The sequence below is a fragment of the Eufriesea mexicana genome, unplaced genomic scaffold, assembly GCF_001483705.2.
Source record: "Eufriesea mexicana isolate 0111107269 unplaced genomic scaffold, ASM148370v2 scaffold106, whole genome shotgun sequence".
In the NCBI taxonomy this organism is placed as follows: domain Eukaryota; kingdom Metazoa; phylum Arthropoda; class Insecta; order Hymenoptera; family Apidae; genus Eufriesea; species Eufriesea mexicana.
In genome coordinates, this window is record NW_016908282.1 from 46051 (window position 1) to 64962 (window position 18912).

At 45.3% G+C, this 18912-nt stretch overlaps 1 protein-coding gene across 1 annotated transcript in view; it reads right to left on the reverse strand.

The window, feature by feature from the left end:
* LOC108555056 (uncharacterized) overlaps positions 1 to 18912 on the reverse strand; it is a 51937-nt gene that overhangs the window by 14417 nt on the left and 18608 nt on the right. Inside the window, exons 5-6 of the mRNA XM_017910540.1 lie at positions 8718 to 8886; positions 8129 to 8283 (exon numbers count right to left, since the gene is read on the reverse strand). Coding sequence (XP_017766029.1) covers positions 8129 to 8283; positions 8718 to 8886 — 324 coding nt within the window. The remainder of the gene's footprint in view (positions 1 to 8128; positions 8284 to 8717; positions 8887 to 18912) is intronic.

Sequence of the window (18912 nt, forward strand, 5' to 3'; positions counted from 1 at the left end):
ATTTCACAGGGAACGTCGGTTATCGCGAATTTGTTCGATCGGTTGCGTCGAATTCGATCCTCTCCGGATCACTGGATCGCGTCTGTCGTTCAACGACCAGTGGAACCCGGAATAAAAAGTGACTGCGGCTGGTGGACAGGGACAAGTCTCTTTCGAGAGAGTATAAACGTCTGTTGTGTCTGGTATGGCGGACAATCGAACGGGGACATGCTACTTCTTCTTCGTCTCCTAAAGGCGGAAGGATTCCTGGCGAAAAAGCGCTCTTTCGCGGCGGCTTTCGTGTCCTTTCATCCTGAAAACACGAGTTCCGTTTGCGATGTCGAAGTCCACGTGACTTCTTCACCACGCCAGGAGAACATATTGTCACTCCTCTTTTTGCCCCTTTCGTTCTTCTTCCACCCAAACGTCGCTGAATCCCGACGGTAATACGTCATCTGCGTTCCCGTTTTTGCCATTTCCCTCGTCGCGTTTTGTCCGCTCGTGGTCGCTCTTCGGGCCATCTTTATTCCTCTTCTGGTCGATAAACAGTTATGGTTGATCAACCCTATGACAATCCGCGTTTCAAGAGGTTTAACACGTTAAACGTCACACAGGTTTTACGTACCGTTTCGTTCACGACCACAGTTAGCCGTCATGTGGGCCCTTCAGGGCCGTACGCACCGGCGAGGTCTGAACGGAAAATCTAGTGTCAGTTCTTAGTAAGCTGTGTGACGTTTAACGTCTTTCTCGAAGTCTCGAAAATTATAGTCGCAGTGGAAAGCGCATTTTTCGTAATGTCTACCTCTCAGGAGTGTACGACGCCTTTTTTCTCCACGCATATTTCCCCGGAAAAGCAGCGCCGATATCGGGGTCGCGAAAAAAGGGCACCGCGCCAACAGCTTTTCTAAAGGAGAAATAACTACCTCCATAGATCGGAATGCGGATCAAATTGTGCGCCAGAGTCAAAAGGAAGGTACCGAGAAGAAACCGGTCGTATTATCTCTGTCGTTACCGCGACGTGTCGTTAATTATACGAGAAAAACTAAACGAGCGATAAATCGCGACTCCGCAAGGTCCATTTTTTCGGACACCGCTTTTTGCCGCGCCCTCGAGCGCTTTAATATACGATCCGCTAAGACAATACCGTTAATTCCCCTAGGACCGTTCCACGACGGTCGACTATTCTCCAGCAATTAATACCAGCTCGCGTAAATTTTCATTCGAGCACCTATTTAATCCCCCATCGGTCCCGTCTCCTCGAACGGAGTCCTCAGTCAGCGTTTCAGCCAAGCCGACGAACGAGACCTCGGATCGAAGAAGGTCCTGTCTGTGTGTCGCAGCGAACAGGTGATCAGCTCGACGTCCTCGTAATTTCCCTTCCCAGGAAGCTCGCGAACCGTAGTAAAACAGAGGAACTTCCGCGAAAGTGCACTTGGACGTTTTACGATTCCTTCTTTCGCCATCTGCCATTCGCGAAAACTACGAGGAATTTTTCTACCCTCCTTCTTCCTCGAAGCACCCTAAAACTCGCGTCTATCGCGGCAGTTCGACAACTCCTTCTGGTGCCTCCACTAAAAATCCCTAACAGCGTATCCGGTTGTAGGAAACTCGTAAAAAGGCAACTCGAGGATCCGCAGTCTCCGCCGGGCTATGGTTTTTCTAAGTGAAACGAGGATAAGAGAAGCCGGCAGAAGTGAAATTACAGATTGGCGAGGGATCGGTAACCGATCACCGCAATGGGACAATTTCTCCGTCGATTTACGAGCTTCCGGCGATGCTATCTCGCCGCGATTTCCACGAATTTCGCGTTTCAAGATCGGGGAGAGACCGCCTTCTATCTTGTCTCGAGATCCGAGGCACACGCGCGATTAGACATCCTGGAATAGGTTCAATCGACCGCGATCCACGACGATTCGGCTGAGCGAGTCGACTTCTCCGAGGGATAATGTTGCGAGAACGTCCTCGCGCTCCTCCTTTCCCGGATTTTCACGCTGGTTTCACGAATTTTCGGTACATCTGGTAAGCGCATTATCGGATAAAGAAGGGTCTTTTATCTAAGCACCTAGTTTCTTTCGGGACGTGTCGCTACGTGCTGGAAATCGTGGACGCTGGTTCGTTTATCCCGTCTCGTTTTACTCGTCGCGAGAACGGAATCCCTTTCTCCGCCATGATTGATCTTTCCTTAATAGCTATAGACGACTACATGGTAAATAAATTTAGATTGACAGGGAGAGTGCGAGCTCTTCGGGTTAACGATTTAGTTGAAACTTTGCAGGTTTGTAGATTTCGTCATGCAGTTCAAGAATATAGACGCATTCATAGACCTCCACTCGTTTATCGCATTCGGCTCTGTCATAAATATCCCTTACATTTGATCCTTTTGCACCTGGTCACTTTCGTTCTAAGCCCAAATACTCTTGACATTCCTTCAGGACCGTACCTATTCCTTTCCTACATAATATCATTACGGCCACCACTACCTAATAGTTTCTGAAATATTTGCGATTAAAGTTTTATTATTTCTTTAATTAATTCTTTAATTATAGATTTATTTCCAATGGTTTTAAAGTAGCTTTGTGGCCTAACTGAGTTCTATTCTTTATTTTGTATTCATTTTTCGCCTATGAAAAGATTGTAAATAAGCAATTGCAAATAAAATTTCTTAATAAAAGAAATTCTTTTTACGCTTTCCTATGCTAGTATATATTTGTTACAAAATAATCAGAATACTATGCAAGTACAATAGTTCTCTATAGCAATCCTATTTACTACAGAAGTATTAATTATACCCTGAGAAACTTCCTGACCACACCGGGGCAAAAATTATTGTACAGATTATAAAAATTATAATACAGATCAAACCGGGTACGAATGCCACTCTACCTTTGCCAGGATTCTAACAACGAAAGGAGAAAAAGCTAGAAATCTATAGTTAAAAATGTAATAAAACTTAATCATAAATATCTTAAAAGCTGTTGAGTAGTTGTGGCTGTAATGATGTATATTCCTGAACTGCATGACGAAATCTACAAGCCTACGAAATTTCAACTAAATCGGTGACCCGAAATTGCACTCATTCATGTCGCAGATATTTGACACGAAAATGGGACCTTTCGATGTCAAAGATGAGAGAAAATATTTAATACCCATATATAATAACTTTGACTTATCAATAACGTCGGTACATAAATAGAGGAATAAAATCTTCGATTATTCGCGATTTTCATATTTCACATTTCACAGAAGAATTCCAAAGTACAATACCCATCCGAAGCCAGCACATAACGTCTCACTTTAGCGACACAGAGCTGTACTTTCTCCATAGTATTAAAGAAGTTATCCAAAGGAGGATTACAAAGGACTCAAAAAGCAATAACCATCGGGAGGACCAATCGCGACTTTCTCAAATCTTCCACTTTCTGGACCATTTCCCGATAAGCATGCAAGAATAAAAAGACTCACCGTTCAGCACGTGCACCGCGATGGTCGTCTTGGCTTTTCCCGGCACCACGCAACTGTAGTTTCCGGCGTGCCTCGGGCTGGCCCTCTCTACGATCAGGGTGCTCACGATCACGAGCACCTCCTTGCCGGCCAACATCTCCGTCGTCCTATTTTCACTGCAAAACCACGCATTCCACTGTAATCCACATCCGGTTCACGTAGCCCCCAAACGCTATACGTTTCCCTTACGGGAGAATGTAGAGTACAAGTGAAACGATGATGGTTAACGAAAGGGATGGGATTGGTCCCTTTTCATAAATATGACTCTCGAATGGGACTCGAGATCCTTTTGTCTCTGACTTTTAGGTTATGCATCGAATAATTTCACTTTCGTTGGATTTTTGGATTTTTGCTGTAGGTGGTACCCTTCCTCTATCGAGGGGAACGGATACCATTGTATAATAAAAATATCGATATTATCGTTTGACCAATCCAATATCGAATTAAATAGATTAATTTCGTTGTCGTTTTTGGATCATAAAGGAATCAAGTGCAAAGATAAATTTAATCAGGCATTATTCTTTCGCGCCGAGTAATCGAAAGGACTCACCTAACGTCCTCGATGAGCGTCTCGTCTCCCCTGGTCCAAATGACAGACTCCTCCAAGGACTCGATGACGTCCCTGGCCTCGCATCTGAGCTTCAGAGCGCTGCCTGCCTTCAGGTGCCTCTCTTTGGACACCACTCGGCCGGAATCGTCCGTTATTGTCAGCTCCGGCGCTGCAACGGAGAATACATTTCACGGATTATTCGTTAGCCTATCCGTGTTCCTTGCCGGAACATACAATTTTACACGGCCAGCGAAGAAAATTTCATTTTCCTCGGGATATTAAAGGCAAACAGCTTACGGCCGAGTCAAACGCTCGAGAGCCCGCCGATTATTACCAGCCGTGATAAAACCGTTTTTCCATTTCCAACCGCGGGATTAAACTTTCAAACAGGCTGGCTAAGAGTACGATTACGCGAGGTAGCGTCCAATTACATCCCCGCGAAATGTATTCATAATTAACAGTCGTAAAACGAGGACTCGTTCGCGACCCGGGCCGACTAATTTACATCGTATAATTAAAGCAACCGGCGAAACACGCTGAGGATATCGTTTCGTTAACGAGATGTCGGCAAGGAAATCGGTTATTAAAACCCGCCACTTCAGCCGCCATCTTGTTCGTCGGGATTCCTTCGAGAGACTGTCGGAGACAGCCAGCCATGACGGTGCGTCCGGAAGTCGAGGAATTATCGGGAATCGACTACCCTCTGCGAGCAAGCAGACACCGTGGGTGACAAATGCGATACAGATAGGACGTATCGGGACGTGACCGCCCATACAAATTAGGGGGCGAGGAAAGAACGAGGATTGCAACTTTGATGTATCGGCCATCGACGAGAATCGAACTCGAGGGCTGTTCGTGACTGGCAGAGCAAACGCCTCCAAACAGTTATCACGTTTCGCTTCGCGATACGCGCATCTGGATTTTCATTCGGGATACACGGTGAACCGTAAGTGAGCTGCTTGTTATGAATTATTCCCGATCAGACTAATCGAATGACTATGGATAACGAGCGTGTATATACAACAGATGGAAATAGTACACCATGAGGCACGTTGAACCTTTCGGTAACCCTTTAACTATTTTATTTAATTTATTAAGGATACACCTGTGCGTTTAATTATTTTTGAGTAATTAAATACAATCCCCTCGTTTGTCTTGACACGTTAATTTTGTTAGATCATCCGTTATGATCATATTATATATTATAATAGCTATGTCAAATATACGTGTGATGATACACGAGCCTAAATGTAGACAAGTGAAAATGGCACCCCTCTTCTTCTGAACATTGCATGCTCAAGACACGACTCATTTTCCAGACCACGATTAGGATTCTTAACTATACACCTGTACGTTTAATTATTTTTGAGTAATTAAGTATAATCCCCTCGTTTGCCTCGATACGTTAATTTTGTTAGATCATTTGGTACAATCGTAGATTATAATAACCTACTAACCTAGACTAAAATAACCTAAATGCAAAGACAGATGAAAATAGTGTCCATCTTCTTCTATGTTCCACTCCCAGGAAACAGCTTTTCTAAAGGAGAAATAACTACCTCCATAGATCGGAATGCGGATCAAATTGTGCGCCAGAGTCAAAAGGAAGGTACCGAGAAGAAACCGGTCGTATTATCTCTGTCGTTACCGCGACGTGTCGTTAATTATACGAGAAAAACTAAACGAGCGATAAATCGCGACTCCGCAAGGTCCATTTTTTCGGACACCGCTTTTTGCCGCGCCCTCGAGCGCTTTAATATACGATCCGCTAAGACAATACCGTTAATTCCCCTAGGACCGTTCCACGACGGTCGACTATTCTCCAGCAATTAATACCAGCTCGCGTAAATTTTCATTCGAGCACCTATTTAATCCCCCATCGGTCCCGTCTCCTCGAACGGAGTCCTCAGTCAGCGTTTCAGCCAAGCCGACGAACGAGACCTCGGATCGAAGAAGGTCCTGTCTGTGTGTCGCAGCGAACAGGTGATCAGCTCGACGTCCTCGTAATTTCCCTTCCCAGGAAGCTCGCGAACCGTAGTAAAACAGAGGAACTTCCGCGAAAGTGCACTTGGACGTTTTACGATTCCTTCTTTCGCCATCTGCCATTCGCGAAAACTACGAGGAATTTTTCTACCCTCCTTCTTCCTCGAAGCACCCTAAAACTCGCGTCTATCGCGGCAGTTCGACAACTCCTTCTGGTGCCTCCACTAAAAATCCCTAACAGCGTATCCGGTTGTAGGAAACTCGTAAAAAGGCAACTCGAGGATCCGCAGTCTCCGCCGGGCTATGGTTTTTCTAAGTGAAACGAGGATAAGAGAAGCCGGCAGAAGTGAAATTACAGATTGGCGAGGGATCGGTAACCGATCACCGCAATGGGACAATTTCTCCGTCGATTTACGAGCTTCCGGCGATGCTATCTCGCCGCGATTTCCACGAATTTCGCGTTTCAAGATCGGGGAGAGACCGCCTTCTATCTTGTCTCGAGATCCGAGGCACACGCGCGATTAGACATCCTGGAATAGGTTCAATCGACCGCGATCCACGACGATTCGGCTGAGCGAGTCGACTTCTCCGAGGGATAATGTTGCGAGAACGTCCTCGCGCTCCTCCTTTCCCGGATTTTCACGCTGGTTTCACGAATTTTCGGTACATCTGGTAAGCGCATTATCGGATAAAGAAGGGTCTTTTATCTAAGCACCTAGTTTCTTTCGGGACGTGTCGCTACGTGCTGGAAATCGTGGACGCTGGTTCGTTTATCCCGTCTCGTTTTACTCGTCGCGAGAACGGAATCCCTTTCTCCGCCATGATTGATCTTTCCTTAATAGCTATAGACGACTACATGGTAAATAAATTTAGATTGACAGGGAGAGTGCGAGCTCTTCGGGTTAACGATTTAGTTGAAACTTTGCAGGTTTGTAGATTTCGTCATGCAGTTCAAGAATATAGACGCATTCATAGACCTCCACTCGTTTATCGCATTCGGCTCTGTCATAAATATCCCTTACATTTGATCCTTTTGCACCTGGTCACTTTCGTTCTAAGCCCAAATACTCTTGACATTCCTTCAGGACCGTACCTATTCCTTTCCTACATAATATCATTACGGCCACCACTACCTAATAGTTTCTGAAATATTTGCGATTAAAGTTTTATTATTTCTTTAATTAATTCTTTAATTATAGATTTATTTCCAATGGTTTTAAAGTAGCTTTGTGGCCTAACTGAGTTCTATTCTTTATTTTGTATTCATTTTTCGCCTATGAAAAGATTGTAAATAAGCAATTGCAAATAAAATTTCTTAATAAAAGAAATTCTTTTTACGCTTTCCTATGCTAGTATATATTTGTTACAAAATAATCAGAATACTATGCAAGTACAATAGTTCTCTATAGCAATCCTATTTACTACAGAAGTATTAATTATACCCTGAGAAACTTCCTGACCACACCGGGGCAAAAATTATTGTACAGATTATAAAAATTATAATACAGATCAAACCGGGTACGAATGCCACTCTACCTTTGCCAGGATTCTAACAACGAAAGGAGAAAAAGCTAGAAATCTATAGTTAAAAATGTAATAAAACTTAATCATAAATATCTTAAAAGCTGTTGAGTAGTTGTGGCTGTAATGATGTATATTCCTGAACTGCATGACGAAATCTACAAGCCTACGAAATTTCAACTAAATCGGTGACCCGAAATTGCACTCATTCATGTCGCAGATATTTGACACGAAAATGGGACCTTTCGATGTCAAAGATGAGAGAAAATATTTAATACCCATATATAATAACTTTGACTTATCAATAACGTCGGTACATAAATAGAGGAATAAAATCTTCGATTATTCGCGATTTTCATATTTCACATTTCACAGAAGAATTCCAAAGTACAATACCCATCCGAAGCCAGCACATAACGTCTCACTTTAGCGACACAGAGCTGTACTTTCTCCATAGTATTAAAGAAGTTATCCAAAGGAGGATTACAAAGGACTCAAAAAGCAATAACCATCGGGAGGACCAATCGCGACTTTCTCAAATCTTCCACTTTCTGGACCATTTCCCGATAAGCATGCAAGAATAAAAAGACTCACCGTTCAGCACGTGCACCGCGATGGTCGTCTTGGCTTTTCCCGGCACCACGCAACTGTAGTTTCCGGCGTGCCTCGGGCTGGCCCTCTCTACGATCAGGGTGCTCACGATCACGAGCACCTCCTTGCCGGCCAACATCTCCGTCGTCCTATTTTCACTGCAAAACCACGCATTCCACTGTAATCCACATCCGGTTCACGTAGCCCCCAAACGCTATACGTTTCCCTTACGGGAGAATGTAGAGTACAAGTGAAACGATAATGGTTAACGAAAGGGATGGGATTGGTCCCTTTTCATAAATATGACTCTCGAATGGGACTCGAGATCCTTTTGTCTCTGACTTTTAGGTTATGCATCGAATAATTTCACTTTCGTTGGATTTTTGGATTTTTGCTGTAGGTGGTACCCTTCCTCTATCGAGGGGAACGGATACCATTGTATAATAAAAATATCGATATTATCGTTTGACCAATCCAATATCGAATTAAATAGATTAATTTCGTTGTCGTTTTTGGATCATAAAGGAATCAAGTGCAAAGATAAATTTAATCAGGCATTATTCTTTCGCGCCGAGTAATCGAAAGGACTCACCTAACGTCCTCGATGAGCGTCTCGTCTCCCCTGGTCCAAATGACAGACTCCTCCAAGGACTCGATGACGTCCCTGGCCTCGCATCTGAGCTTCAGAGCGCTGCCTGCCTTCAGGTGCCTCTCTTTGGACACCACTCGGCCGGAATCGTCCGTTATTGTCAGCTCCGGCGCTGCAACGGAGAATACATTTCACGGATTATTCGTTAGCCTATCCGTGTTCCTTGCCGGAACATACAATTTTACACGGCCAGCGAAGAAAATTTCATTTTCCTCGGGATATTAAAGGCAAACAGCTTACGGCCGAGTCAAACGCTCGAGAGCCCGCCGATTATTACCAGCCGTGATAAAACCGTTTTTCCATTTCCAACCGCGGGATTAAACTTTCAAACAGGCTGGCTAAGAGTACGATTACGCGAGGTAGCGTCCAATTACATCCCCGCGAAATGTATTCATAATTAACAGTCGTAAAACGAGGACTCGTTCGCGACCCGGGCCGACTAATTTACATCGTATAATTAAAGCAACCGGCGAAACACGCTGAGGATATCGTTTCGTTAACGAGATGTCGGCAAGGAAATCGGTTATTAAAACCCGCCACTTCAGCCGCCATCTTGTTCGTCGGGATTCCTTCGAGAGACTGTCGGAGACAGCCAGCCATGACGGTGCGTCCGGAAGTCGAGGAATTATCGGGAATCGACTACCCTCTGCGAGCAAGCAGACACCGTGGGTGACAAATGCGATACAGATAGGACGTATCGGGACGTGACCGCCCATACAAATTAGGGGGCGAGGAAAGAACGAGGATTGCAACTTTGATGTATCGGCCATCGACGAGAATCGAACTCGAGGGCTGTTCGTGACTGGCAGAGCAAACGCCTCCAAACAGTTATCACGTTTCGCTTCGCGATACGCGCATCTGGATTTTCATTCGGGATACACGGTGAACCGTAAGTGAGCTGCTTGTTATGAATTATTCCCGATCAGACTAATCGAATGACTATGGATAACGAGCGTGTATATACAACAGATGGAAATAGTACACCATGAGGCACGTTGAACCTTTCGGTAACCCTTTAACTATTTTATTTAATTTATTAAGGATACACCTGTGCGTTTAATTATTTTTGAGTAATTAAATACAATCCCCTCGTTTGTCTTGACACGTTAATTTTGTTAGATCATCCGTTATGATCATATTATATATTATAATAGCTATGTCAAATATACGTGTGATGATACACGAGCCTAAATGTAGACAAGTGAAAATGGCACCCCTCTTCTTCTGAACATTGCATGCTCAAGACACGACTCATTTTCCAGACCACGATTAGGATTCTTAACTATACACCTGTACGTTTAATTATTTTTGAGTAATTAAGTATAATCCCCTCGTTTGCCTCGAAGACTCATTTTCCAGACCACGATTAGGATTCTTAACTATACATGTGTACGTTTAATTATTTTTGAGTAATTAAGTATAATCCCCTCGTTTGCCTCGATACGTTAATTTCATTAGATCATTTGGTACATTCGTAGATTATAATAACCTACTAACCTAGACTAAAATAACCTAAATGCAAAGACAGATGAAAATAGTGTCCATCTTCTTCTATGTTCCACTCCCAGGATACGACTCATTTCCTAGGCTGCGATTAGGATTCGTAACTATACATGTGTACGTTTAATTATTTTTGAGTAATTAAGTATAATCCCCTCGTTTGCCTCGATACGTTAATTTCATTAGATCATTTGGTACATTCGTAGATTATAATAACCTACTAACCTAGACTAAAATAACCTAAATGCAAAGACAGATGAAAATAGTGTCCATCTTCTTCTATGTTCCACTCCCAGGACATGACTCATTTTCTAGGCTGCGATTAGGATTCGTAACTATACACCTGTACGTTTAATTATTTTTGAGTAATTAAGTATAATCCCCCCGCTAGCCTTGACACGTTAATTTTGTTAGATTATTAGTTATGATCATATATTATAATAGGTATGCCAAATATATGCGTGCGATGACTCACGAGTTTAAATGCAAAGACAGGTGAAAATAGCATCCCCCTTCTCCTACGTTCCACTCCCAGGACAATCGACTCATTTTCCAGACCACGATTTGGATTCCTAACTATACACCTGTACGTTTAATTATTTTTGAGTAATTATATATAATCCCTTCGTTTACCCCGGCACGTTAATTTTGTCAGATCATTTGGTAAGATCGTAGATTATAACGGGTACGTCAAGTATATACGTGCGATGACACGCGAGCCTAAATGTAAAGACAGGTAAAAATGGCGTCCTTCTTCTCTACTCTTTGCGCGACTCTCAACGTTCCACGCCCAGGACACGACTCATTTTCCAGGCCGCGTTTAGGATTCAGCCCAGCTGGCTAGGCAGCGATTCCCGACTCGACCGCTATGCAAATTCCCTAGTGCTATCTAGCTTCTATCTACCCCTCGTTCACCGTCTTACTTGGACGAGCGTGTGCTCCGTCGAAACAGCATGTCTCGTTCGAACTGATCTTTTTATCCCAGATTAAGCGTCAGTAGCAAGCTCACGAGGTAGCTTGTTTTATAACGCTGCAGGTTCCCGGAATCCCTACGAATCTACAGCGACAAGTAATTCCAATTTCCAGACACAATATCGTACATACGTTAATTTATTTATTTATTCGAAGATATCCATTTCTCAACAAAAGTAGGCAGATTCTCAAACGTTAATGGTTACGTTCATGGTGGACAGTTAACGATGAAAGTTTGGGAAAGTCGTGGACATATTCAGCAAATGTGTCGACCTTGCGAACAATCGTTAACCATGAGGTCATCGCTGACCTAGACTCGCCCGTCGATATCTGACAGACGTAGTCAGTGACGTAGTCAGTCGCTATTGGAACAGTAGTATAATCGCGACATCTATTGCATAATATTTTATGTATGATGAGTTGGGTGTGAGTGACGTGTAATTTTGATATATTTAATTGCGATACATCAAAATTGTTTCCTGCTTTTCACATAATTCCAATAGCCACCATATTGGAAGTTTATCAGTAGAAAGGCAACTGCAGAAAGTAGTCAGAAGTCTCTAACAATTCCCAAGTTCCATATACGCAAATCCATCACTATATTACTACATTCTTCCCTGAAAAAGAATTCATCCGTTTACGACTCACTCTCGTTTCGGCAATGTAACAGAGCGGACGTGTAATTTTTATATATTTAATTGTGAATCAAAATATATTCAATTGTGATACATCAAAATTGTTTCCTGCTTTTTACGTAATTCCAATAGCCACCATATTGGAAGTTTATCAGTAGAAAAGCAACTGCAGAAAGTAGTGAGAAGTCTCTGACAATTCCCAAGTTCTATATACGCAAATCCATCACTATATTACTACATTCTTCCTTGAAAAAGAATTCATCCGTTTACGACTCACTCTCGTTTCGGCAATGTAACAGAGCGGACGTGTAATTTTTATATATTTAATTGTGAATCAAAATATATTCAATTGTGATACATCAAAATTGTTTCCTGCTTTTTACGTAATTCCAATAGCCACCATATTGGAAGTTTATCAGTAGAAAAGCAACTGCAGAAAGTAGTGAGAAGTCTCTGACAATTCCCAAGTTCTATATACGCAAATCCATCACTATATACCTACATCGTTCCCTGAAAAAGAATTCATCCGTTCACGACAACCTCAAGCTGTTCCCAACCCAACGTCTCTCGTGTCACGATGATGGCGATTCAGCATGCCAGGGACAGCCTCGTAACGTTCGCCATGAGGGAACGATTTCAGCTAGCGATGTTCGCCAAGTCGAGACAGTTCTCGGCACACGAAACGACAGTTTCGACTTTATCGACGACAATAGTTACGAGGAAGGGTAACGATATATACGATGGAGCCTGAGTATGGTCGGACAGAGGAGCAGGGAAACGGTCGCTGTTTCTTGCGACTGCTGCCGCTGTTTCCGGCACGGATTTCGTATAATTCAACGATTCCCCACACTGGATGACCAATGTTCTAGTCGCTGGAACGAGAAAAAGATGCGACGGCGTCTCGTGATGTATCAACGAAACGAGCAGCCCGACGTTGCTCGAAACTCGGTCGCGAATGAAAGGACGGCAAGAAATCGGCCCGGGCTGTCTGAATTTCTCGCAGCGATCCGATGGCCAACGTCGGCTTTTTCACCGACCGTTTGGTGAAAAAGAAATTTCCAGTTCTTTCCCAACCAAACGTTCCCGCGGTTCGCAACGAAAAAGGAAAGAGAAACGCCAAAAGGGAAAAGAAACACGCGAGAACGGATACGGTTCCCTGAATCGGTATCGGTAACGCGTTTCTGTCACTCGGAACATGGGTTCGCTGTGTTACATCGACGTGAAACAAAGGATCTGAGGCGAGAACCCGAATTTTGTCCCGAGGAATAGACCACGCTGGTCGTGGCACCCGAATTTCAAAATTCCCGCCCTTTTCGCGGATCCTGGAAAGAGGTTCGCGTTTGGAAAAGAGGAAAAAGAGCCAGATGCATGCACAGGGGTACAGTTCCAGGACAGGTAAAGGTATCTCTGTCACAGAGAGCTTCAAAGGCGACTGCGAAGGGTCTGAAGCGTAAACTAGAATATTTTTTCCAACGTACCGTAGAGCGTGGCTCGTTCCTCGTAAATTTCAAAATTCCCGCCTAATTTCTCAATCTTTCGGGGCCCTTCTCCTCGGGAACGTTCGCGAAACGTAATTCGCGAAAACAACACGAGGAAGGGGAACTCAAAGAAGGCTGGCATATGGACACAGTTGATCGCGTTGGACAAGCAGACCTTTGTCGGGCGGAGCTTCAGAGGCGTGTACAAAGTTCTCACGCCTAAACTGAAATTTTATTCCGGCGGAAAGACCGCACATCGCGACCCCGGTGCTCGCGTGGTCCGTTTCTTGTGAATTTTAAACGCGAGCTACGCACTGGGAACCCCGGACGACCTGTGTCCCGGTGTCCGGTTAATAAAATTTCCAAGCGTCCAAGAATATACGCGACCAGAGGTCTCGAAGCAAAGCGTACATGACTCCTACCACTGGAACACGGACTCTGGTGCCGTGATATCGCGAAACTTCCGTCGTAAAATGCAGTGTCGCGCTAAACGGGGCCCCGGAGCCGTAAGCGAGACGTTTCACTGCCAGGATACTCGAAATTCGACAGTGTTTGCGTTAACGATCAGAAATCGGGATTACCTGCTCGATAAGTCACGGGTTCCTAGAGAACACACGGCGGTTGCTGTGGCATCGGGTACCTCGAAGGAAAGGTACTAGAAATCGATACGAATCGGGGCAGTCCCGAAACTGCAGTTTAAGTAGAACAGGCGCGTAATAACTCCGACGCTGCGGCCGGCAGCGGAATAACTCGGACATTTCTCAGACAATCCAGATAAATTAGATCCATTATTAACTCGCAACGTCCGCAATCCCACGGGACGTCCTTGCTCTCTTGAAATCCCGAAATTAACGCCGAAGCAGCCGGCCAAGCCTTTTCATTTCGCGTTTAAATCAATCAACCGACCGGCGTGTCTAGCGGCGAATTAAAAAGACGACCCCGATATATTTCCCCGGTGGATTCGCCCTAAAACGGCCGATCAATCTTTCACAATATCCGTATTCCCGCCTTAAGTTTTCAATTTATATGCAGCTCCGCGTTAGCAAGGAATATCGAGCGCGACAGATCCACTCGCGCGGCGTACGCCGTGAAAAACGTAAACTGGAGCGGTTTCGGTTGCAGTCAGACAAATCCGGGGTTCGCGGCCACGATCGTGACCAGGTGAATCCACCGACGTCACCGACGCGTCGCGACGCCGCGAGGGAGGAAGATGTAGCGTCGACGGTGCCAGGGGATCTCGGGATCGCGACGTTAAAAAATCGGCCACGCTAAAAAATCGACGTTATCCCGCTATCGCGAGCCACGCAGGCGGATGGATAGCCTAAACAGATGGCTCTGGCGATCCATCATATCGTGGAATCTCGTTCGCGGATTGATCGCGTTGGATAAATAATCGCACATACGAGCCATCGGCTCTGGATCGTGCTCGGAATTCTAACGTCCTGCAACCACCATTTCCGGTAGATACGATTTCCATAATGACGTCGGTGAACAGCTGGAGGAAGGATTAAAATCGCGGGATCTTCGAGAGGAACTGTTTTACGTAAATAATGTATCGATAATGTAGGGGATCAAGGTGGAGGTGGTTTAATGAAGTATCGAAGCGAAGTCGTTATTAGTAAATCTCTGACAAGACTTTATTCTGCGACTTGCTGAATAAAGAACTCTTGATTTTCGACTATACAACTGACAATTGACAAGTATGGAACTAGAAGAGTGTGTGTAGATCTGGAACTCCAACTATAACTGATTACTGACTAACACTGTCTGACTTAGGAATTCAGGAACTATTTTTGACAACTCGATAATTCTTCCAGAAGTATGTCTATCTTCCAAAATGGGCCCTTTCAAGTCCCTCTAGGAGGTAAGCCCCTCCCCCGAAGGAGGAGCAACTCCCTCCACGCCAAGGTCAAGCGTAGAAGAGACTTCTCCTTTCGGGTTAGGCCCTTCGAGGGACCACCTTCACGGGGACCCTTCTTCCCGAGGGGTTACCGCGACCGTGTCACCCTAGATTTACCACGGGGATAGTCGTGGTTGCGCCAAGCCACCTCACGTGACCTGGTCCCGATTTCCTACGACCCATCTGGCAGCCAAATCCTAAGTGCTGAAGCCTACTAGTCTAAATTACGCTATTGAACTGCGCCTCGTGTCCGATGACCCGAGGCAATATAGAAATTCAATTAGAGTGCGTAATAAAGAAATGAACACCGTGTGTCACGAATTGCTCCCCTCTTTAGGAAACGTAACGAGACTTTTAGTGCTTAATTCTAAATCTATGCCCTAAAAATACCCTACAATATTGATAATCGATATCGTACGAGAGGTCTGTTAAACATGGTTAGCATGGTTACCCGATGCAACACGATGTTCGTTATTTTCAGCGATTCTTGCATCGAGAGAAGAATTAAAGTTGGGATTGGGAAATATGGATCTTGCTGGACAGGGCTGGAGATGAACTAAGCTTATGGTAGTGGATTACCAGTGAAAGCTTGGAGAAATATGGCTCGGAGTCTATGGATGCAACGAATATACGAGCAATTTTTTAAACCATTGTCATGATCAAACTAAACTCGCTTTTTCAATATCTGGAGGGATTCATCTGCGCCAAAGAGGGTCGAATGGGATGTAGAGACAGTGCAAAATTGCAGATGCGAATTGTACATAGTAGATTCACTATTAACATCCCTAATTCTGCGTTTATGATCCTTGAACTGCTTCCTAATTCACAATAAAGACTTCCCGCAATTCGTTACTTTCGATGGTATTGTAGGGGATCCCCCCATAGGGTTCCGATAATGACTGTGTGGGTTTTATTATGGTACTACCGGTTGGTATCCTCTTTGGTCGCTGCTCTATGATAGGGTAGCAGGTAGGAAAAGGAAGGGATGCGAAAGTAAGGCCCTGCCTTAGTTATGGGGATACTCAGATAGCATAGAAACTTGTACTTATGGACGTCGAGGATTCACCGAGGACTTGCAAGAAATCCATCTGCGGGTGTCCTCTCCCTCACGGTCGTTTCTGAGGTGTCAGCAGTCGCAGGTATCCTCTGTGGTGGTGGTGGTTAGAAAGGACAGTAGGAAAAGGAAGGGATGCGTTTCGTCCCGGGCCTGCTAGCGGACTCATTAGTAAGGCTACCATAGCAGACCCTGCCTTAGACACTGAGATACTATTAGAACGTCGGGAAGTTATATTATATAGGAATTGGTGGTTTTTCGAGGACTTGCGAGAAAGTGTTCGAAGTCGGAATCCATCTAGTGGCGAGGGTGAGAATGATGGTCGCTACACATCTATTGGCGAGAGTGTAAACATTGATCGCTACAGTTTCAATGGTACATTCTGTACATCCTTACAGTATTCTTCGCACTGTCATCTGGAGCATCACGAGGGATAACGAAGCAAAGTCTTCGCAAAACCTGTTCCACATTTCTCCCGGACAAAGAAGATCCTCGTATCGACAGATCGTCGAGATATCGGCAGATTTACACCGAGGAATCGTCGGAGCAGAAGCTCGCGGGATTCACCGGGCTCGCACGGACACGTTCAGAATTCACGGTAAAATTTAATCCGGCATAACGGAGCCGACAGGATCGCGGCTCGTCTGGCGCGATCGAAAATTTCCTCCTTGGATCATTTTTTAAGCTTCTTTGGGACGAATAGTCGTTGGCAGGAAATAGGCGGGACGCGCGGATGCAGACGGATGCTTTCCCATGGGGGAGCGTCGGCGTTGGTGGAAGGAAGGGTAGAAGAAAGGCAAGTATTATTTAAATTGGATTCCGCGATTCCGTACGGCGTCGCTTCCACGCCGTTCCCTATCCTTCGCTTTTTCTTTCGCGTTTCGCCAATTGATCCGCTCTCGATGGTGAAATATTAAACCCCGTGGACCCCCGTAGCCTGCGGATGCCGTCGTGCGCAACCCCGTCAGGATTGCGCCGGCCTTATTCCATCTGCGCGAGAGTCCCGATCGTGCAGAATCCTAGAACGTCTCCCGGGAACCGGCTATCTGACTTAGAATTTTAATAATCGAACGCGGAATAGGACGAAGCCTGGCTAGAACACCGCTACGGCACACCCTTCATTTTCCAGCAATTTATTTGCCCGCCGTCGCGGCGCGAACTTCAGCGTCCGACTCGGATTTGCATATCCACCGAGGAGGGAACTTCTATTAAATATGGGCTCCGTGTCTGCCGAGTCGCGCGAATGCTATTTTTCTCGCGGAAACCACCGGCATCCACGGTAACGGGCGCGAAATATCTACCCTGGCACGACTCCGACGCGCAAACAGACCGGGGGTGCGGAGTGGAGAAAAAGCGACGCATTAAAGCAGACAACGGGGTCGTGCGTAAATTCCTCTGGCAACACGGATGTCTACGAGTGGCGAAGTGGCTTCGAACGGTAGCTTCGTTCAGCCGCAACCCCGACTCCGTCTAGCTCAAAGTCATCGGTCAGCCGTGTCCGTCGTGAGACGAAGGAGACAAAGGCAGAGTTGAGGTCCTCGCGGTACGAACACTGCCCACGAGCCAGCCACTTCCAGATAGCGGTTAAAAGCCGGCTCGTCGTCGGAACGACGCAATTCGAGAGTCCTTTAATTAAAGGAGGTTTTCACGACAGAGTCTCCGGCAACACGCGACCGAGGAAAAACACCGGCCACTTCCGTCCAAGAATCCGCTCTCCTTGCCCGATAGCACGTAGACCGGGGTTTACGAGCGTCCCCCAAGACCTCTGCAAGTCGCTGCCGATATTTCACCCCGACCTCGTAGACGTCGCACGCTGAGTGTTTCTTGTCGGTGATTAAGTTTACGCGGCTCTGCACCACCTTCTCGAGGAAGCTTCTCGATTCCGGCAATTCAGGCGGGGGCAGAGGACAATTTCGCGAATCGATTGTCAATGACGAACTGTCAACGATCGAACGGAGACGCGACAGTCATGAATATTAAATGCAGTTTTAAATAAATTTAATCCGGGATTCACGGAGATTGAATATTCATTGGCGATATTGATCAACGTCGTGTTTCATTCATGCGGTCTGCGTCATTTCCCTCCGTTTCCGCCTCACCGTCCATCCAACCGATTCTTCCGTTGTATTGTCTCCTTACCCCAGCCACGACGATCCGTCGATGACTCCGTACCCTGTTTGGGGTACGTCATCGTATCCTAATTATCAGATTCGTTCTCACGAGGGTAGCTCGTCTTTTTCGAATTATTCGGCGAAATTCGTGTACCGAGGCAGTTCGATCCACGATCTCGCAAGGAGGAGCGATGTCTACCGAGGTTTGTAAACAGGTGTGTTGTAGTAAAAGACTAAGTACTGTAGGAAAGGAATAAGTACGGCACTGAGAGAATGTCAAGAGTGTAGTATCGCAGGATTTTCATCTCGTGCATAGGTAGCTTTAACTTAGAAAATCACCGAGGGTTCGAGGACCAGGTCGATCGGAAAAACTCCGGCGATGCGTGACCATATTTTGTCATTCTAGAATTGCTATAAAATTTCACTCATCGGTAACCAGACTAATCAAACGGCTACAGTGGTCTTTTGATAGCTATAGTCAGAACTGT